This window comes from Haemaphysalis longicornis, unplaced genomic scaffold (assembly GCF_048455015.1).
Source record: "Haemaphysalis longicornis isolate Haplotype H1 unplaced genomic scaffold, Haemaphysalis longicornis Haplotype H1 scaffold_9, whole genome shotgun sequence".
Taxonomy (NCBI): Eukaryota; Metazoa; Arthropoda; class Arachnida; order Ixodida; family Ixodidae; genus Haemaphysalis; species Haemaphysalis longicornis.
In genome coordinates, this window is record NW_027526460.1 from 18540754 (window position 1) to 18559992 (window position 19239).

General features: G+C 44.0%; 1 protein-coding gene across 1 annotated transcript; it reads right to left on the bottom strand.

Moving 5' to 3' along the window:
- Positions 1-503: 503 nt before the first annotated feature.
- LOC144151999 (ecdysone 20-monooxygenase-like) lies at positions 504-15076 on the bottom strand. The gene is made up of 9 exons (XM_077683185.1): positions 14327-15076; positions 12676-12913; positions 10410-10603; positions 9087-9288; positions 8769-8931; positions 8505-8647; positions 7253-7331; positions 4612-4812; positions 504-2397 (listed from the first exon to the last, which is right to left on the bottom strand). The coding sequence occupies exons 1-9, from the start codon at positions 14526-14528 to the stop codon at positions 2287-2289; spliced, it is 1533 nt and encodes a 510-aa protein (XP_077539311.1). The 5' UTR covers positions 14529-15076; the 3' UTR covers positions 504-2286.
- Between the last annotated feature and the right edge of the window lie 4163 nt (positions 15077-19239).

Here is a 19239-nt window from a genome sequence, read left to right on the forward strand (position 1 = left end):
TTATTACACGAAAAATTGCCTGAAGACAGAATTTGGGGTAAAAAACGTAGTCCAGTATTTTATCAGACTCGAGAAGACAGTATGGCGAGAGCCATGGGCTTATCGCTCGCTATCTAAACCTCCGATGCAAGCAAAAAGGCTCCCCCAGATAAGGCAGTGTCAGGTTCCTTGTTGAAGCTTCAAATGTGCTGTATTACCTTCTAAAAGTGGGTCACGTCAAATGCCACTTAAGCAGAAGTACTGCACGTACTTTGCTGCTTTGCTTCTGAGTGTGTTGCTCTTTGGGGGAGCCTTTTTGTATCTCTTCATTCAGGGGTACTTGACCGGCTATCTGAAATAAAGGAATTCACCAGAGCAGCGTGATGTGACGTTTCTATCACCCGACCTTCGCAGCAACGTTTTTTTTTAAATGGTTGCCGAGAGGTTTTCAGTTTGCAAAGAATACAACAGATTTGATATTGTGCAAAATTGAAGCCATATTTATTTGCGGAGTAGTTTGCAAATGGCTCAATTACAACCCATTAAAATTGAGATAAAAATCTTCCTTTGGCAGGGGGCACTTTTTTGGCTGAGATATACACGCATGAACAAGTCATGAACAAGTACGCACTTGCATCCTTCTGCCGCAAAAGGCACTAGTACGCAGAAAGGACATCACACTTACTGCAGCTTTACAAAGAAGCCGCTGCCACATAAAACCGGGAAAACATAATTAAAAACAGCTTGCGCCGAAGTATCACAACCATTAGTGATTGTCGTGCATGTCCATTATGCAATTAATACAAAAGTGAGTATATAAAAACTTGTATAGTGAACCTTGAATGATAACCGTATAAAAAGGAAGGCATACATTTATTAAAGCTTGCCAGCTTTTACCAAAATATGTGGGTACATACATGTTGCTACACACAGTACTAATAACATAAAACCTTATGAAGAAAAGCTAAAACACAGAGAAAATAAAAATCAGCTTTGATGACATAGTGCACACTGCAGTCCTCATTTTGTTGTTTGAGCAAATTCTGAGCTATATTTTGTCTTGTCGATTGAAAAGTTTGTGGGAAAAAAAAAAAAAAAAAAGAGGTTAGAGCGCACATGTTCCGTCCCTGCGATACAAGCTGCAACCAAAACAATAGCCTGTTCAAATATTTAGCTTGAACAGGTCCCATATTCGTGAAAAACTTGTGAAACAGCCAATTTGTCTGCAATCACAAAAAAAAAAAAAAAAAAAAGCATGCGGATGCAATGCTAACCAGAAATAAACACACTTCCGTCCTGATTTTGTGCAATTGTGCTTTCTGACAACGTTAAAAAAATAAGCAGGCATACAGAAGCCAATATGAGGCTGACAGAACAATGTCTTTTTCAAAGGATTACACACGTGTTAGCTTGACGTCAGCGTTTAAACCGACAAAAAACAAAAAAATGCACTTCTACATTGTGCATGGCAGCAGGGGGCAAGGCACGTGCCTCAGCTAGCTGCCTAGTTTGTTGCCATACAAGACCATAAAATGTGACCTGCAAAAAGAGACATAAACTGCATGAGCTGTTTTACAGTTGCTCACTGTTTGGATAGACTAGATACAAGTGATTGAGGTTACTCGGTGTGGAAGAACATGAATTAAAAATGTCCAGAGCACAGGCGAGTCTTAAATAAAACGGTGCAAATTGCAGTTACAATTCATTCAGCTAAAAACACAACATGCATCAAGCACGCGGTACCAAATTTATATATATAAAACAACCAAAACAAAAAAACAGGACGCAAGAACCATTACAACCATAGTCTAGCATGTACTATGCGACATCCCTCGAAAGACATTTATTTAATATTGGCAGTGTAAGACTGTGGCACTAGCAACAAAATTTCACAAAAGTTGCGGCCCACAATTCTATCAAACAGTGACCGTTCGTAGGCACTCTCACTCTTAAAACACAACAGGCACAAAGGCACGGGCAGGACCACCCGATGACTTGTTCTAAGGCAGCTGGCTCGAGACAGAGCCAGCTGCAGATGGTGGCTGCGAGACAGAGGCAGACCCTGGTATTCTCAGTCCTTCTTCCACTCGAGTCGCCGCTGGAGGAGATCCTTGAAATCGGTTTCTCTATGCATAAGCAGTGTAGAATCCTCCCCTCAGCAGAGTGAAGGGAGGAAACGGCGAGGAGGAGGGACTCAGAATACGGCCCAGAGACGCACTGACTCGAGAGCCAGCACTGCGAGTGGAACAATCTGCACAAGCAGGAATGTGAGCCAGCGGGTATGATGATTGGAAGAGGGCGGTGTCATCACTTTCGGTCGCGGAACCGCAGGGCCACTGGGTGACTTGGCACCACCACGAAGACGTAGCTGGTGTTGATGTGTTGTGTGCATGGCTCGATGATGAAGTTCTCCACCATCTTTGCAGAAAGAGGGAAAAAGAAAAAAAAAAACGCTTGAGCCCGATTATACTTTATCAAGACGATTTCATCAAAACATCCGCAACCATACGTTCATTGCGTTTGAAAAGCTATGTCATTGCCTGCATCATAAATACTTGCATGGAAAGAAACTATCACTAGCACGATACTAGGATTGCTATACGTCTTATTTTTCTGTAAAAGCAACCTGATAATTGGGCTTTGATGTGCGCAGGAACTTTGTGCCATGAAGAAGCCATGTGCCATGAAGAAGCCGTATAACAGGCAACCAGATTGATTGCCTGTTAACCATTCGCATTCATTAGCTTCAAGTAATGCTGCTCCTGAGCCATGAAAAAGTGTAGGCAAGTTTACAAGAGATCAGTGGGTGATTCTAGCAGCTGCTTGTCAAACATAGTAAGGCTGGGACACAGAAGTTCAGCATCTGTATTGCAACACTTGTTTTGTAGCTTGTTTCATCTGTTTTTAGAAAAAATAACGTACGGCAAAAACGAAATAATAAAACAGAAATAAATAAAACCAGTGCTTGGACAATTGTTCGGTAAAGATATGACAAGACTAACAATAGACCCATTTCAATTGTGATGGTTTTTCCGAGAGTACTAAAATAGACTATATATACAACAGCCAGGATGGAAAATTTTTTATTTTAACCACAAATTGTTATGTTTGTCCCAGACTGCTGCAACAGCTCTGCTAGGCGGAAAAACAATCACTCTTGAAGCCTTGGGGGGAAACAAAAAAAAACACCACACTCAAGGCCGAAACACAGCAAATTCGCGTGCACCATGTTGTTTTTGATGACTGTCTTCCGAGTCGTGCAACTTCCCGCAGCAGATCAAACGACTAAATGTAAACCCTGCCACCCCCATAAATAAAATCACGGTAGAAATCGGCGAAGAGCCCTCTGCTGGAACCACGAGCAACTGCTTCGCCCGGTGGTCATGTTTTCCAATCTTCACCACACCAAGATGGCGGCGCCGAGTAATGTCGTTCCGGAGCATCGGAGGCGATGTCCGGAGAAATGACGCTCGCTCCGAAAATTGCTGTTTTTTCATCAACTTTCACAACTAATTTGTCACCTCAGTACACATAAGTATTTTTTCTACAGGACTTTGCAGTGGTTTTCGATGGAAAAACTTTAAAATCTCACAGAGTATAACATGTACAACCCGACATTGCGACAATTTTATGCCGGATTTTATTTAATGATCAATCTATTCAACCTTTACAAACAGCATCACCTTGGAGGTGCTGGAAAATTATGCAGCCAGTAAGCATTTTCCCCCACTGACTCTGACGGGAGCGTTATAATCCTTGGCTCTTAGACTGCTTTGGAGCAGTTTAGCGCAATTTTTGCAATTTTCAAGCTTTTGGAGCAGCCTGGCGCAAGCAGGCAAATTCGTATCAAAACTGAGCAATATGCGTAGCTGTCTCAACTCTGACATATACTGAACATAGAAGTCAACATTCCCATGTATAGCATTAGGAAGCAAGAGCATCGGCACATTTCTGCTTGTCGCACCACCTATGGTCACCAAATCCTGCATTAAGCTGTTTATATACTTGTATATACTTGTATATAATGGTAATCTTCAGATGATGTCAGCCAAATTTTTCTGTTTCAAAATTACTTTGATAGCCCAGAAGGCTTGCCGAAAAACTTCTTTCAACGATATAAGTTTATTCGTTTAATGTTACTTTTTTCACACAAACTTCACAAACCTAAATTGTATACTACCTACGTTTTTTTTATTTGTTGTGTCTTCATTATTAATTTTTCACACAAATCTGAATGGGAAGATAGAAACGTCCCATGTTTTTGCGGCATCAATTCATTTATTCCGAAAAACTGTACACACACATTTAGCAGCAACTTTGTTTTGTACAGATGTTGTGTAAATGAATGTTCTACCAGCTCATATTGAACCAATGCCTTCCACACAAGGGGAACTCCGGCTCCTTGAAATGAAAATCTGTTCACTTTTCACTCGAGCCAAACCATGTCTTCACATTGCGAATAAATAGAGAAGTGTGAATGGTGATTTTTTTCTTTCAAAACGAATCCTATATGCGAATGTTTTTGCTCAAACAGCTGTAAATCGAAGTGTATATTCTCAAACTGAAGCAAATATTTAGCTTACTACAAAGCTCCTAGCTTTTTCTGCAAGCCTTGCCTGCGTTAGGCCTCACCTTGGCGGCCGCGGTCATCAGCTCGAGCTCGGAAAAGCGTCGGCCAACGCACATGCGTGCCCCGTGTCCGAAGGGCAGCATGCTGAAGGGGTGGATGCGGCAGCGAGCCTCCCCCAACCACCGCTCGGGATGGAACCGCTCTGGCTGCGGAAAGTACTTCTCCAGGCGACAGGTCACCAGGGAGTTGGCAAACACCGGGATCTGTCGCAGAGAAGCAGAACGGAGCTGCTGGAAGAAAACCATCGCTCTTTCTACCTCACACATGTGAATGTCCACTTGGGCTTCTGCTCTGTCAGACAAAGTTGGCCAAGCAAGCTGTTTCAGCCGTCTGAGCATCTCGTCACTACGCATGTAGCAAAACAGCATAGTACTGTATTATGTGAGGGTTCAAGTCCACGGTATATTATTTTACAGAATTGTTCTGGCTAAACTATTTCCATGCATCCTTGAGTTTTCTTCCACCATGTGCAAGCATTCAGTAGCTCACAATATTGTTAGGTGTTAAGCATTACTTTATTTGCAGTAAGACCGAAGTAATTTTGTAGCTTTCAAAATTAGTTACAACCGACATGGCAATACAGTAGACTCCCGTGTAAAGATGAACTTGAAGGGAGTCTAAAAGTCTGTTTGTATTATCAGAAATTCGTCTTAACTCTTTCGTTACGGCGGAAAAACGACCGATTTTAAGTGCTTCCACAAAACATTTTTTTTCTCTTGAGCTACTGGACACACGTAGCCTTGCTATGCATGAAATTGTAGCTTATAGATGGCTCTTCCAAACACAAAGCAGCAGTTTTGTTAAAGGCACAATTACTTAGTTTATTTGCCAAGTAATCAGAAAAACGCCCCCAAGAAAAGTATACGAAAAACACAAATCGGCACTTTTACCGGGACCCAAAATTACTTCAGGTATTTTAAGATGTACAAATTGTTCCTACGTTCCTTGGCTATGATTCAATAAATAAATCAACAGTGTACACCAAGTTTTGGATTCTTGAGGGCCCGTCAACCTAGCGCAACTGACGGCTGTGCCACGCCGCGAGGGCACTCAAGGGTGAATGAGTCTCTGTAAAATGTGCATCCAAGTACCGTACTTACCCCATTTTAACGTGCACTTTTTTTCCGGAAAAATAGGTCGAAAAATCGCATGCGCGTTAGAATCGGATACGAAACCGAACCGAAACAGCGGAAATTTCATCCCACTCATCGCCATCGCCATGTCAAGATGGCGCTAAAGCTTTTAGCAACGATTTTTCGGACGCAGGAAGCATAGGCGCCTAGGCTTTTCTATCGGCGTTCACACAAATCGTCAAATCGTTCCACTTGCGCGCTTGATAACAGCAATGGCAGCAGTGGCTCTCACGCGTTCAAAACTAGCGGTCGGCTGAAGCGTGTGCCTCTGGAGAAGCTCGCGGGATGGGCGTGTGAGGCGTGGGCCACGATCCCATCGACCATGGTTGAACGGCAGTTCAGAAGTGTGGCATCACGAACGTGCTTGACGGCACCGAGGACGAGATGTTGTGGTCAGCGGAGAGCGACGAGGAGTGAGATTAGTGAGATTACTTCAGGAAATAAATCACCCGTTTCTCTCGCATTCGTTTTTCTTGCTCACACAGTTCCGTGCGCGTTACAATCGGAGGTGCAAGTTTTTTAGTTTTTTTGTCAGGAAAATCGGGTGCGCGTTAGAATCGGGTAATTACGGTAAACTCTTTTGTGTCCTCGCACAAAATTCTTATCAGTTAGGTGGTAAAAAACAAGAAAAAAAATTGAGCGCTCCCAACAAGCGTCGCACCTGAACCCTGCAGCGCGACTCTTACACGAGCGCCAGGTTATCTTGAAGGTGATAGTGCGATACGGCGCAGTGCATTTGGCAAAATATCCCGGCCGTACGTTCTCGAGACCCTAAACACAAAATCAAAACCGCAGTCATCAGATAAGAAGCACGTTTTGCTTATAAATACAGCACGGAGTCACAACGAAATTACCTGCCAGCGCTTGTTGAAGTGCGAGGCACCTGAACCGGAGCTTCGTCGTCCTAACTGAAATCTGAAGATCCCACATCATTGCTTGACCCCTCACTGCTGCTGGAATCAGAAAAATCGACAGCAGGAGCTGCCGAATTGCTTGCTACAGCAGTCCGACTGCGCGGAGTGCGGCGCGAACCTGACGCCATTTTTCCTCCTCCCCTTCCCCTTCGGTTCAAATTTCTCTTGCTACGCCGCCACCACACGAGACACATAAACAAACGAAACCGAAATTGAAAGAGAAGTTGCCAATGAACACACCAGATGGCGATAGTTGTCTGTGGAGCGCGGGTTTCAGATTTTGCGGGAGATTTAAAATCATCGGACGCCGGCTTCTGATTGCCTATGGCGCCATCGTAAAAGAGTTAAGTGGAGGTTTTTTGCATTGCGGATGTTACAAGAGAGCAAAAATGTTGTTCGTCTTAACCGAGTTCATTTTAACGGGAGTCCACTGTATTTTTGTGCTTGTCTGAGATGAGTGGACATGGTTTGGAATTCCTATTGTAGCACTTGTTACATAGCTTGCTTTTCACTTGCTCGTGGAAGAAAAAGAAGATAAAAAAAAAAAGTTGGATGAGAAGCTAAACAATAAAATAAAAAAATAAAAAACAACATACCCCCGCTGGTACCCTGTACCCAGAGAGCACCACATCCTCTGGCAGGATTCTCATTACGCCCGGAACTGTTGGGCTTAATCTGCAAAGAAAAGAAAAGAAAAATAGGAGGAGGAACAAGAGAGGTCAGATCCATTCTTGACGCAATGAAAAAAACTGAAGGTGTTGCACGTGACTCAATATGACTTCGTACTGTTAGGATGCAATGTTTCGCACAAAAGTTTACAGAGCAATTAGCTGTAGTTCCTCTTTTCCGTTTTTAGAGTTCATAGATTGCAGTGCCTTTGTCGCTAGAGAAAACTAAGCAGCCTGCATCTAACCTCTTTTCTTTTTTAGTAGTGTTTCCATGCATATTCAAGTTTGTGATTTTGTTGTTTAATACTTGCACTATGGAGCGCAAGGATAACATCAGCTTTTGTTTTTAGAAGGCATATTTAAATTGATTACATGAACTCACACGGTGCGCAATAAAAAAAAACAGAGACAGAGAAGGAAAAAGGGAAAAAATACCAGAGAACACGCAACAAAAAATGGCAATGTAGTTTAACACAAACACCTGGTTCTAGCACAAACGCAGCGCCCCCAGAACAGCACACATAGAGTGCAAAAACAATTATACTAGATGCTAAAAACCTAACAGCATTGCTTATTTTCTCCCCCTGTCCTCTAGGTATATTAAGGCTTTTAAAACAACCTCTCTCGCCAATTAGACCCCGCGAAGCCAACTTTCACTTTTTCCAATGTAAAACGGCCCTAGACGTACCTAATCAAAAACCGGCTCCACTTTGCCACTGGATTACGTCACTAGATTGCAGGGTACTGCGTGCCGCTCTACGACAGCTGAAATGTGTGCAGTCGGCCAGAGAGGCGGAAGTGCTTGATCAACAGTCTGCGTTTGCCCAGACAGCCTTCAGAGAGAAGCGTGTCAGGAGAAACCAACCTTGAGCAAGCACTTCTGGGACTGCTTTATGTTATAATGGCAACAGAGAATGCATGCACACATGTGACACCATGAAGTGCTAAAAAGAGCTTCATCTTTGCGATGCCAAGGTGCATTCCTAAAAGAGACAAAATCGACTGACATAGTGAGTGGAAAAGTGGAATTGCTGGCTCCTAGTATATAGGGAGAACATACAAACACACACACACACACACACACTCACACACACATTGCACTGAACATCAGATTGCTTTTTCAGCAGTAAGCTTCTATTGTGGACATGAGGTAATAATGCAAAAAAGGCATGTCACGCACCGGAAGCTCTCCTTAATGCATGCCCGAAGGTAGGAGCAACTGCCGACATCTTTGCTGCCAGACTTGAGCTCGGTGTAAAGCCTTTCTTGGACGGCTGGATTGCAAGCCAAGTGGTGTAGTAGGAAGCACAGTGCAATGCTGCTCTATGTAAGGCACACAAAAGAACACACAAAAAGGGGTCATCAGTGAACATAGTACAGGCCCGGAGGAATGCCCCCAAAGAATGCCACTAGGAAACACACACAAAAAAAGTCTGGTGCTTACTGTAAACACGCCTCCTGCAATGAAGTCCATGACTGTTAGGTGAACATCCTTTTCGGAGAATCCGTCTAAACTCAGCAGTGCCTGGAGGAGACTTTTGTCCTCTATGTTTGTGGACTCCTCCGATTTCTGTTTTGCGTAGTGCTGGATGTAGCCAAGCGTTATACTAAAAGAAAAAAACAACAAACTGTCAGCAGGTAATTTAACCTACAAGTGTGTGTGCCACGCAGTTCACATATTGTTATGCATTTACCACCACACAGCGGGGCATCAAATGTTGATCTAGCGTATGCTGTAAGAGGAGAACCAAAGTCCACTCACTTGTACAAAACACTCTCAGCTTCGGTGTACTTCTTGTAAGACGGAGTGTTCATGTACTTCCACAGAGGAAGCCCATAGTAGAGTTCCTGGTAAGCTGAGAACAGCTGCTGGGCGGCTTTGATGACCGTGGACGCTTGGCCAGGCTCGGATTCGGATGGCTCGAGGCAGCCAAGCCGTGTGTCCAGGCACAGCATAAATATGGCTGCAAAGGAGATCGCACGTTGATGCAAAGGAGGCTACTGTATTTTAAAGGTGATATGGGTACGTTGGAAAACTATGCACGGGGACAACTTAGGAACGACAACAGAAGTTGACCCTGCGCCTCATCACCAAGCTGGCTGTTACTCCGCGCAGCACAAAAAGTGCCTTACTGAGAGTATTTTTAACGCAACACGAGTTGTTTCTGTGATTTCTTGCACTTGAAGACTAGGTGTGAAAAAGAAGACGATGTTATGCATGAACCACAATCTTCTTTTCAAAACGCGTGCTCGCGTTGACATCCGGGTCTGTTGCTTTGGCAGAGTAACCACTACACGAGATGCTGCTGTTCTTAACTTGTACCCAAGTATAGACACAAGTACATGCGCATGAATAGTGAAATCATTCTAGTGTTGTGTATACATTAAATCAAAAGCAAACCACTGAATCATGAGGAAGCGGTTTGAAATTCCAAATTATGGGGTTGGACAATGAGGCGTGCCATAGTGGAGAGCTCCGGATTAATTTTGATTACGTGGAGACCTTTAATGTGCACCAAAATCTCTGTACATAGGTGTTTTCACTTTTCTCCTGCATAGCAGCTTGAAATTTAAAATTCAGGTCATTCTAATAAACACAGAGTCAGTCTAAAGCCCATGCACATACACTCTCTTGTACAACTTCATAGGCTAAAAATATCTTTTAGCGTTGGCCATTTTTTGGGAGTGGACGCCAACAGGTTGACATCCTAGGCAGCTGCCAACTGAACACATTTTACGTCACAGATCTGGCCACTAAACCTGAAACTGCAGTTCCCACCTCCAACGTGCATGTCACTGGTACATCACAAACATAAAAGCAGCATTTTGCAATTCTATTTTTATATAAATCCAGTCGCTGAAACAAAGAGGACCCTCGTTAAAGCCTTGCTAAATTTATGTACTGTTGGTATATGCCCTGAACTTTCACAGCAAACCTCAACAGCCAATCGCCTCCGTGTGCCGATAGTCTACAAACCCTGTCAGCAAAAAGAATGTTGGTCATGGTTTCAGGTTAGCAGGAGGCTCGACGCTTTGCAATGCCCCTTCCTCCCTCCGAACGTAAGCCAACCTTGCAGCCACTCACATTCCAGGGCCAACCGGGAGAGGCTATCCTGGACGTTGCCTATGGCCTGCGTGTCGGGATCTCGGACCCAGCGCACGTATTCGGCGAAGTCGTCGCAGATTTCCCCCTGCCAGCGGGCCAGCCCGGCCATGTTTTTCATCTGCAGGAGCGCCGGTGCCAACGCCATGCGAAGGGTGTGCCACTCGGGGCCAATTCTGCACACGAAGAAACAGGGCTGCTTGAGGCATCGCAAACATCTCAACCTAATTCAAAACACAGCACTTGACGCCTCCTATAGGCAACTCCTCATTTCACAACTTTGATTGATTGATTGTAGGGTTTAACGTGCCGACGCGACGCAGGCGATGAGGCGTGCCGTAGTGGAGGGCTCCGGATTAATTTTCACCAACTGGGGATCTTTAACGTGCACGCCGAAATCTCGAACACACGGGCGTTTTTGCTTTTCGCCTCTATCAGAAAAGCGGCCACCGCAGCCGGGAATCGAACCCGTGACCTTGTGCTCAGCAGCGCAATGCCTTAGCCACTGAGCCCCTCATTTCACAACTGCCTCTAGAGCAGTTGTTGAGAGGATTTGTAGAACCAAAATCCTGTTTTACAATTCCCTCCTCAGACGAGACATGTGGGTACTGATGATAAAAAAAAAAAGAAGGCAGTGTAAGACAATTTCAGACCACATAAAGCAAATGAAAGAATTAAAACATGACATCTCGGCAGATATGTGTCAGCACTTAAAAAAAAAAAAAAATCGAGAGGGGGCAATAGCTCGTTAACCCATTCAAGCACTGCATTTTTACAAATGTGGAAAAAAAAAAAAAAAAAAGGTTGAACCCATTCAATGCTGCGGAAATCTGGGATGTACTGCCTATTGAAATCAAGGCAGTAAGACATTTTGGGATAACATGTAATTTTTTTTTACTAGCCCAAACAAGCCGCATAGTTTTCAACAGTTCCTTTGTTTTGCTGTTTTATTTTATTTATTTATTTTTTTTTTTTGCTGTGTTGACCTAACTGGTTTGCTGTGTAATGACGCTTTACATGCCGCACCAGTATCTAGCCATATAGGCCTAAATATTTTTGTATTGTTTCTTCCGGTGTGTTCAATAAGGTAGCCTGATGACGGTGATGAGGTCAGGTATTTAGAAGCCATTAGAAAAGGAATTGGAGACCCAAGTTCGTATATCAAGTATATAGATGCCTAAGATTTTTACCAGCCTTTTTTTTCCAGCCTTTATATTCCAATCAAAAACAAATTTCCGAGCAACGCTTGCATTCAGGTCTAGCTAGCGAGACTGTATCACAACTATACTGTAACACTTACTGTACTAATTATACTGTACCACTATACTGCAGCACAACTAGACTGTACCACTTGGAGGTCCCCCTGACAGTTTTTACTTCGGGACCTCCTTCTGTACCTCCATCAATACCACATTTTGTAAACCAAACATTTATTGAATAAACCTTAAAAACCTTGAAACTAACTTTATAGTGCAGTGGTTTGCTTAAAGCTGACAGCAACAGTCTAAATGAATACAGAAGAATAAGAATTTTAACCTTTACAAGACAATTTGGCTCATTATGGTCGCGCAGTTCATTGTACAACCACAATGAGCCAAATTCTGGAAGAAATAGCAGACATTTTGATAGCACAGTTTACAACAGTACACAAGCTTGTTTCTTTTCACGGATTGCAGGCGGGCCAGTTCGTACATAACTTGGTTACAAACAGCGCCGCGTTTGTGCTATCCTCCTATCGTCATGTTCCAGCACTGTTTGTAACCCCGTTGCTTCTTTTCCCCCTTTTTTTTACTTTCCTTTTTTTCCTTCCCATGCACATTTTTCTATTATTAATAACCAAATATTTGAAAAAAAAAAGTCAAGTTCATGAGCCGAGTAACTTTAATCATTTACCTTTATTTAATACCTGCACAACCTTTGAGAGACGAAATGAAAAAAGAGAACGGAAGATTTTTGTTTTTGTGTGTGTGTCAGGGATTTGAACTGTTGGTTTGCCAAATGTAGCGAAAGGTTAAACGGGATGCTGAATGCCACGCACTAGCCCACTGATAAAATATAGTATTAGCCCCGTACTGATAGTTGGTATTCCATTATGTACAGTTTAGAGCAAAAATAAACAGGGTCCAGAAAAGACATAACACAGGAGCGCTCTTGTGTTGCGTCTTTTTTGGTCCGTGTCTCTTTTTGCGCTGAACTAACTGTACATGATCGATACGTGGTTAGTGTGCCAATAAGAAAAGGCCCTTACGCATTGGAGAGACCCACACTGTTGTACTTGAGAGGATGTTCGGTGCGGTACTTGCAGACAAACTCGTTGGGGGGTCGAACCGGACAGCGTCCTTGGCTCCGAAATATGACCTGGAAGTCTTCCGGGTTGAAGGCGTGGACGACAGGCTTTCGCCACTGGTACTCCTCCTTCATAAGGTCGCCGTACCGGTGGTACTTGTCTGTACTGGCATCGTGAAGTTGGTACAGGTTGTACCGGCCTGCACCAAGACATTGAGGGCTCATTCCGTACACAGGACAGCAGCCAGCTGTAGGCATTTAACGAGTGCTGAGACTGATTTCTGTATCTTATTCTTAAGTACACCAGCATACCACAGAGTGCAATAATAAATTTATTCTCCGTATTTCCTTAGAATGTCAGACATTTGCAAGGAAGCTATGCTTGGTACGAGTATGTAAATAACATTTACATTAACATTGTTAATGTTAAACCATAAAGGATAACATGTCGTGTCCTTTCACAAAGGTAGGCTTGTTTACCGACCTTTACATCTTGGAAAGGTTCTAGTTGTTGTAACTTCACAGCTACTTTGGAAAAGTGGAAAGAACTATACAATGGAAAACACGCTGACTTTCATTTGGAAAGAATTTCGAGTCAGCCAAGAATATGTGCCCGCCAGCAATTTATTAAAATCAGTTATATTTTTGTGCTGCTCTCATAATGACATCATTGCTGTCCAACAACTTTTCCCACAAATTTCACGTTAATTACAACACGCTTCATGACGTTTTGGTGCAGCCGTAATTGAGCTCCTTGCTGGACATATTGCAGCTATTACCCAATTGTTATCCCCTGTTAGCAATTGCAATAATGGCTGTCACTGGGTGAAAGCACACCACCCATAAATAGATAGATCTCAGGTGAATTTGGCAAATGCCTAGGGATCCATAGATGGATATGTCTCAGAGTTTACCAGTATTGAAAAGCTGCAGCAACTGCAATACTTCTCCAGTTTTTTATGCGGTTTATTCTAATTATGTCGTCATAATAGAAGGAAGAGATTGTGAACAAAATTTTTACCTCAAATCTATACTCTTTTTTTTTTTTGCACGCGATTTATAGATGTTGTACACTTGAGTAAAACAAGCAGTTTGTTTTCAGGTATTTTGGGGCTCATCTGTAGAATATTTAGGGAACATTAAAAACATGTAATTTGCAATGCAACTTTTTTAAAGAACTGCAGTTGCATCTCAATGACACTCAAATATATAAGAAGTAATTGGCTCTTTCGACATATTAAAATCTACCTGCTGCGCATGCATATTTACCATTATATTGCCTCTTTCGACATATTAAAATCTACCTGCTGCGCATGCATATTATACCATTATACCTTGCTCTCACTCGAAATCTGTTCATATATAATTCAAGAGACATTGTACAACCTTTTATGCAACTTATCTACGTAAGTACTCCAACGTTCATGAGTTTGACATCTGGCATTTGTAAGCCGGCAGACCTCAACAGCACGAGGGGCATTGTCAAGTGACAATACGCTATTTTTAAAGCTCCTTTCGCTGCATAACCACGTGCACCAAGGCACCAAAGCTTAATGATTGATGAACGACGTCCTCCGGCGGAAGTAACAACAATGAAAACATTTGGTAGTTACCCCATTTCGAGTACTGCCAGCTCGTCCCGATGAAAGGTAGGGAAGGCTTGGGACCGGGAATCTTGTGGAAGGGTTTTGGATACACCTCCGCCCGGCGTAACTCCTGCGCTTTTGCGGCGGCACTGCCGGGCTGTTGTGTTCCGAGCGAGACGGACGTCTCCGAGGCGACGCTCCGCGCCAGCGCCCGGACGCCTTGCTTCATTTCCGGGCTCGGCGCTCTCCTGCTCGGGCCATGCGCGAATTCGGAGGGAGCCCAGCAGCGGTCGAGGAGAGTCGAGCGGGGCGCGCTCGCTCGCGGTCAGGCACCAAAACGCGGTCCGCAGTCGCTGTTACCAGGGGCACACGTCGAGGCGTCCATAGCGGCTTTCGTTTCTCGCGCCTCGCAAAGCCAACTAAACGCACCACGCGCACGTCAGTCACGTCGGTGCGCCAGTCGGCGATGACAGCGCGGGTTACCCGAGAAGAGCAGACGGGAAAAGGGCCGGGAACCGCCGCGGGGGGAACGTGACGCGACTGATAATGTCGCTCACCTGCATGGGAACACTTCCTAGTAAACACAGCTGCGGCCGGGCCGCCCCGAAGGCGAGGAGTCGACGAGGGAGCGCTACAGGCGGCGGCACACCTCTCCCGCGGGCGGCAGCGAGCCAAGTGCGCGCGTCTGGCTTGCGAGAAGCGTTTGACGGCTGTTGTGCTCGGGTGGCGCCTTTCGACCAAACAATGACGCCTTTATCGGCCGCCGTATCGGATGCCCGCCGAGGCCGTCATCACTTGTCGCACACCGCCGCTGCTCGAAGCCTATCATTTACTGCTTCATTCGCGCTTCCCTCCCTGTTCATCGCGCGTGCCTTCGGAGTTCGCGGTACTCGGCGTTGCCTCACGCGCGTAGTACGTCGCCGCTTGCCGCGGCTCCTCCTCCGACGCTTTGACCGTTCCTTTCGTCCACGGCCTGAAGAGAGGGAAAGAATACGGCGAGGACGAGGCCTCTTCGGTTGAAGTGCACCATTTGATCATTCATTTCTTTTAAATGCGCGGCGGTGAATCCTTACAGCGCTGCCGAGGCGCGCCGCAGTTACCTCGCGCGGAGGCAGCGGCCAGTGACCTGGCCGGCGAGCGTTCAACCTGCGCGTGATTGCGCCCCAACTCCAAGGCAGGGGCGAAAGGTCACTGCATTGAATGCACCGGAAGGGGCGAGGGGTACTAGGTTTCACACGGCTGCCACTGCGCGTGTATTGTGCATTGTGGCAGGCGGATGCGGATAGACAGTTTTTGAACATCGAAAGTAGTTCACTTGTATATTATATTGCCGCGGAAGCGACACAGATGGTTCCGGAACGTATCTAGCCTGCCTCTCTCGCTCTTTTCGTGTTGTAATACTGAAAATGTCCGATTTATCAGCGCAGAAAAAAGTCAACTTTGGGAAGTTTTGTTTGTTAACCACAAGTAGCTTCACCGGAAACAGTTGCCAGCCACAAACGCGTGATTACATTTTCTGCCGGCTAAGTTTAAGTTGCATTCTGTAGATTATTTTTGCGTAAGTGTTGTGCAGCACCTACGTTGCGCAAAAAAATATCTCGTTGGCGAATCATTTCTTCTCCGAACAGCTATAAAATGAATTAACCTCATTTCTTGTCTTTGAATTAGACAGAAGTTGTATTTTGTAACAGTTAGATGGAAAGCTGTAATTATATAGTGATTGATGCATTTCTTTTTTTCATTTTGCTGGTACCGATTGAATAGTTTCAGGTCGAGCTGGCTATATGTAAGAGTGATAGAACAAAGCCATGTTTAGCTGGAGCAGCCACGCTACTCCGAATTAGAACCAGATAGGATAAATTAATTACCAGGCAACTTGCAATTGGGACCATTTGTACAGGAACTCCCGTGAGACTTTGCCCGTTATACGGGTGTCCACCTCAGTGGCTCAGCAGATAAAGCTTTCCACTACTAGACACGACATCAAACAAAGTTATTAAATATGTTTAAGCACAAAATCACAAAGTTGATACACAAAACAAAAAAGGAGAGACAGGACAAGCACTAGCCCTGTAGCACTTGTCCTGTCTCTTCCTTCTTGTGTATCGTCTTGGTTATTTTGCGCTTAAACATATTTAAGAATCATGTACCAATTAGCCCCCCAACAAGTTTTGTTAAACAAAATTTCTAGCTTCGCTTTTTCAAGTACAAGCATTTAGTAAGTCAATATCATTAACTATGAAATTAGTATTCTTACGCACCCGCAGGACAAATGACACGTACTATGGTAGATGGAGCAAGATAGTACGATTGAATGATTGAATAGGGGCTGGGCCCCACTCAGAACGTTGTCGTCATCTGTCTGGCTTCCACGGCACAGTACACCACTCCCCACTTCTTCCTTGTCTTGTAACAATGCATAGCATGTCTAAAGGTTTGCTTGATAGTCCATCAGAAGTGTCATTGGTGCTTGTGGTGATCCTTCCATTGCTGGCCATAGCAGCAATACCGCCGGGGGTTGGGCTATAGTTAATTGGTGCATTGCTCAGAAGAAACTTTGCACTTGAAATTGCACAAAATGACGGGAACGAGATGAAACACGATGTGAAGTGCACGTCATAAGATGCACTAGTAGCACTTTAGGCATTGGGAACGAGTTTATCCACTTCTGGGTTCCAGTGCCTTGTGCTAATCATTAAGTTTGCATACATGATTGTTTGTTCACAAACACTGCATTGCAGGTTAATTGTATGTGGAAATGGTTTTATCTCTCTCTTCTTTTCAAGCTGTAATGGCTGACATTCGCTACTGGAAACGTGCCAGTCATATCCGCAGTTTGAATTCCAATTAAAAAAAATTATGCTTAGCTATTTGGAAACATCAAATCAGGTCAATTGTTGAGGCCTACCTCATTATCAGGGCTAAGCACACGTCAGCTAGGTGCATACTGCTTAAAGGGGCCATGCAGACAAAATACAAGTTTGTTTATTCGAAAGATTTAGTGTTTTATAGGGCCATAAATGCTTGTTAGGCAGCAAACGATCATTTATTCACTCATAAAATTGAATATTTTAAGTCCAAATTTCAAATGTCCCTCTAAATCGTGTGTTTGCGTGACGTCGACAATGACGCATTAAGAGCAGGACCTTAAAATATAGCCTCCTGACCAGGGCTGCTCCCATCTCACAGGTGCTACTGCAGAAAGGTGGCAGTTTTCTGCAGTAGATGTAGAATATCATTTGCTATCAAAAAACCAAGTATCCATGAATGTTTTAGTAAAGGAACACTGTAAATATCCCTTGCGTACTTGTTTATCGCCCACTTTCATAGATGGCACTGCAATACTGCTGAAATGGCAGTGTTTGGTTATCTTGTTTATGACCACTTTCATAGATGGTGCTGCAATACTGCTGATGTGCCAGTGGTCGCACTTTGCTTCTGGCTGGACTTCTACACCTGCCGTACTTTTATTACGGTTCATACTAATTGTTTCCTAAAACTTAAAATACTACTCGACAAACATGGTGGCGTAAGCGATCGTGCCTCTTGTGTCAGTTGGTCAGTGTTGTTTTAGATTGGTCCAGCACGTCCGACGTCTGTATTAGTGTTCATTCGGCAAAGTGCCGCACTAACCGCTTTGGTGTTTACGTGTTTGTTTGTAACTAATTGTTCACCCCACAATTCTTACTGCTATAAAAAGAATGTGCTCTACATTTAAGCGCAAATAGCTCGTTCGGCAAGCTTATAAGCCCTGCCGAATTTGCGTTTGCTTTTGCCGGCCTCAGCCAATCGCACAGCAGGGCTTATGACATCATAGGTTCTGTTGCGGAACATGACCTAGTGGGTCGCATGGCCATTCCCTTTTTTCCTAATTATGTAACTTATTTGAGCAAAGTTTACCTTAAAAGTGGTGTCAGTATGATTTTAACGACGCAATCTTTCGAATGAACCAAACGTTTTGTGTGCATAGATCACATCCTTGGATGGCTTGTGAGCTTGTTTGCTATGTTCCATAGAAATTTTGAATTTCGCATTATCAATGGCTCTCAATATAACCATTGCGTGCACACTGTAGTGCGCTTCTCGCATGGTGGGTTGTTGCCATGTATTTGTGGTGCCTTGGACACATGTGTTGGTTTGCTTCAATACAAAGCAGCTGCACGTTTCATTTTCATTGTAAATTGTCATCAACTAACCATGCACGAGGAGCTTGTCAGACAACTTTCAAACCAGTAAACAAACTAAGCTTGTATCTCTCCAACTTCAACAAAACCTCCAAATCTCTTGCAGTCTCACGTCAATTGCAGTGCGTACAATGTGCAGTCTTTTCCTGTTGTGTTGACAGTACCAAGTTATATATACACAAACAACAATAAGTGTTTTCCCACGAGCCTGGTTTAGTGTATCCATCTAATGCGATAATGTGAATCATGGTTTAGAGCACTGGTTGGAGCCTGGTAGGCGCATCTCGTACAAGAGGGAGTTTCACTAGATTCATCGTTGAATTCCTGCAACATGTCACACTCTAGTTGAATGAACACATTGTATAAAATGTGCTCGCAGCATGGGCATTGTGCACACCTTTCTAGGCATGTTGGATGATCCAAAAACCTCCCAAACTAAAGGTACAGACTGCAATCAATGTTGGCTTTCATACCAGTCTGACTTATAGCCATACCACATGTAGACGAAAAATGACTTTTAAGTGCTTAATGCCTTAAGTTTTAATGTTATTAATTTTCTGCTACACACAAAAATCTAATGCCATTCACTCTAATGCCATTTTTTTGTTTAAAGAGTTCTGTACAACTCATTCGCCTTCACGAACGCCTTAAATTTGTCTACTCTCGAACGCGATGAACACCAAATGAAACCAACGAAACTCTCAGCACCAGAGTGCTAACGCGGAAACGTACCTGAACTTCGACATAAGACAATTC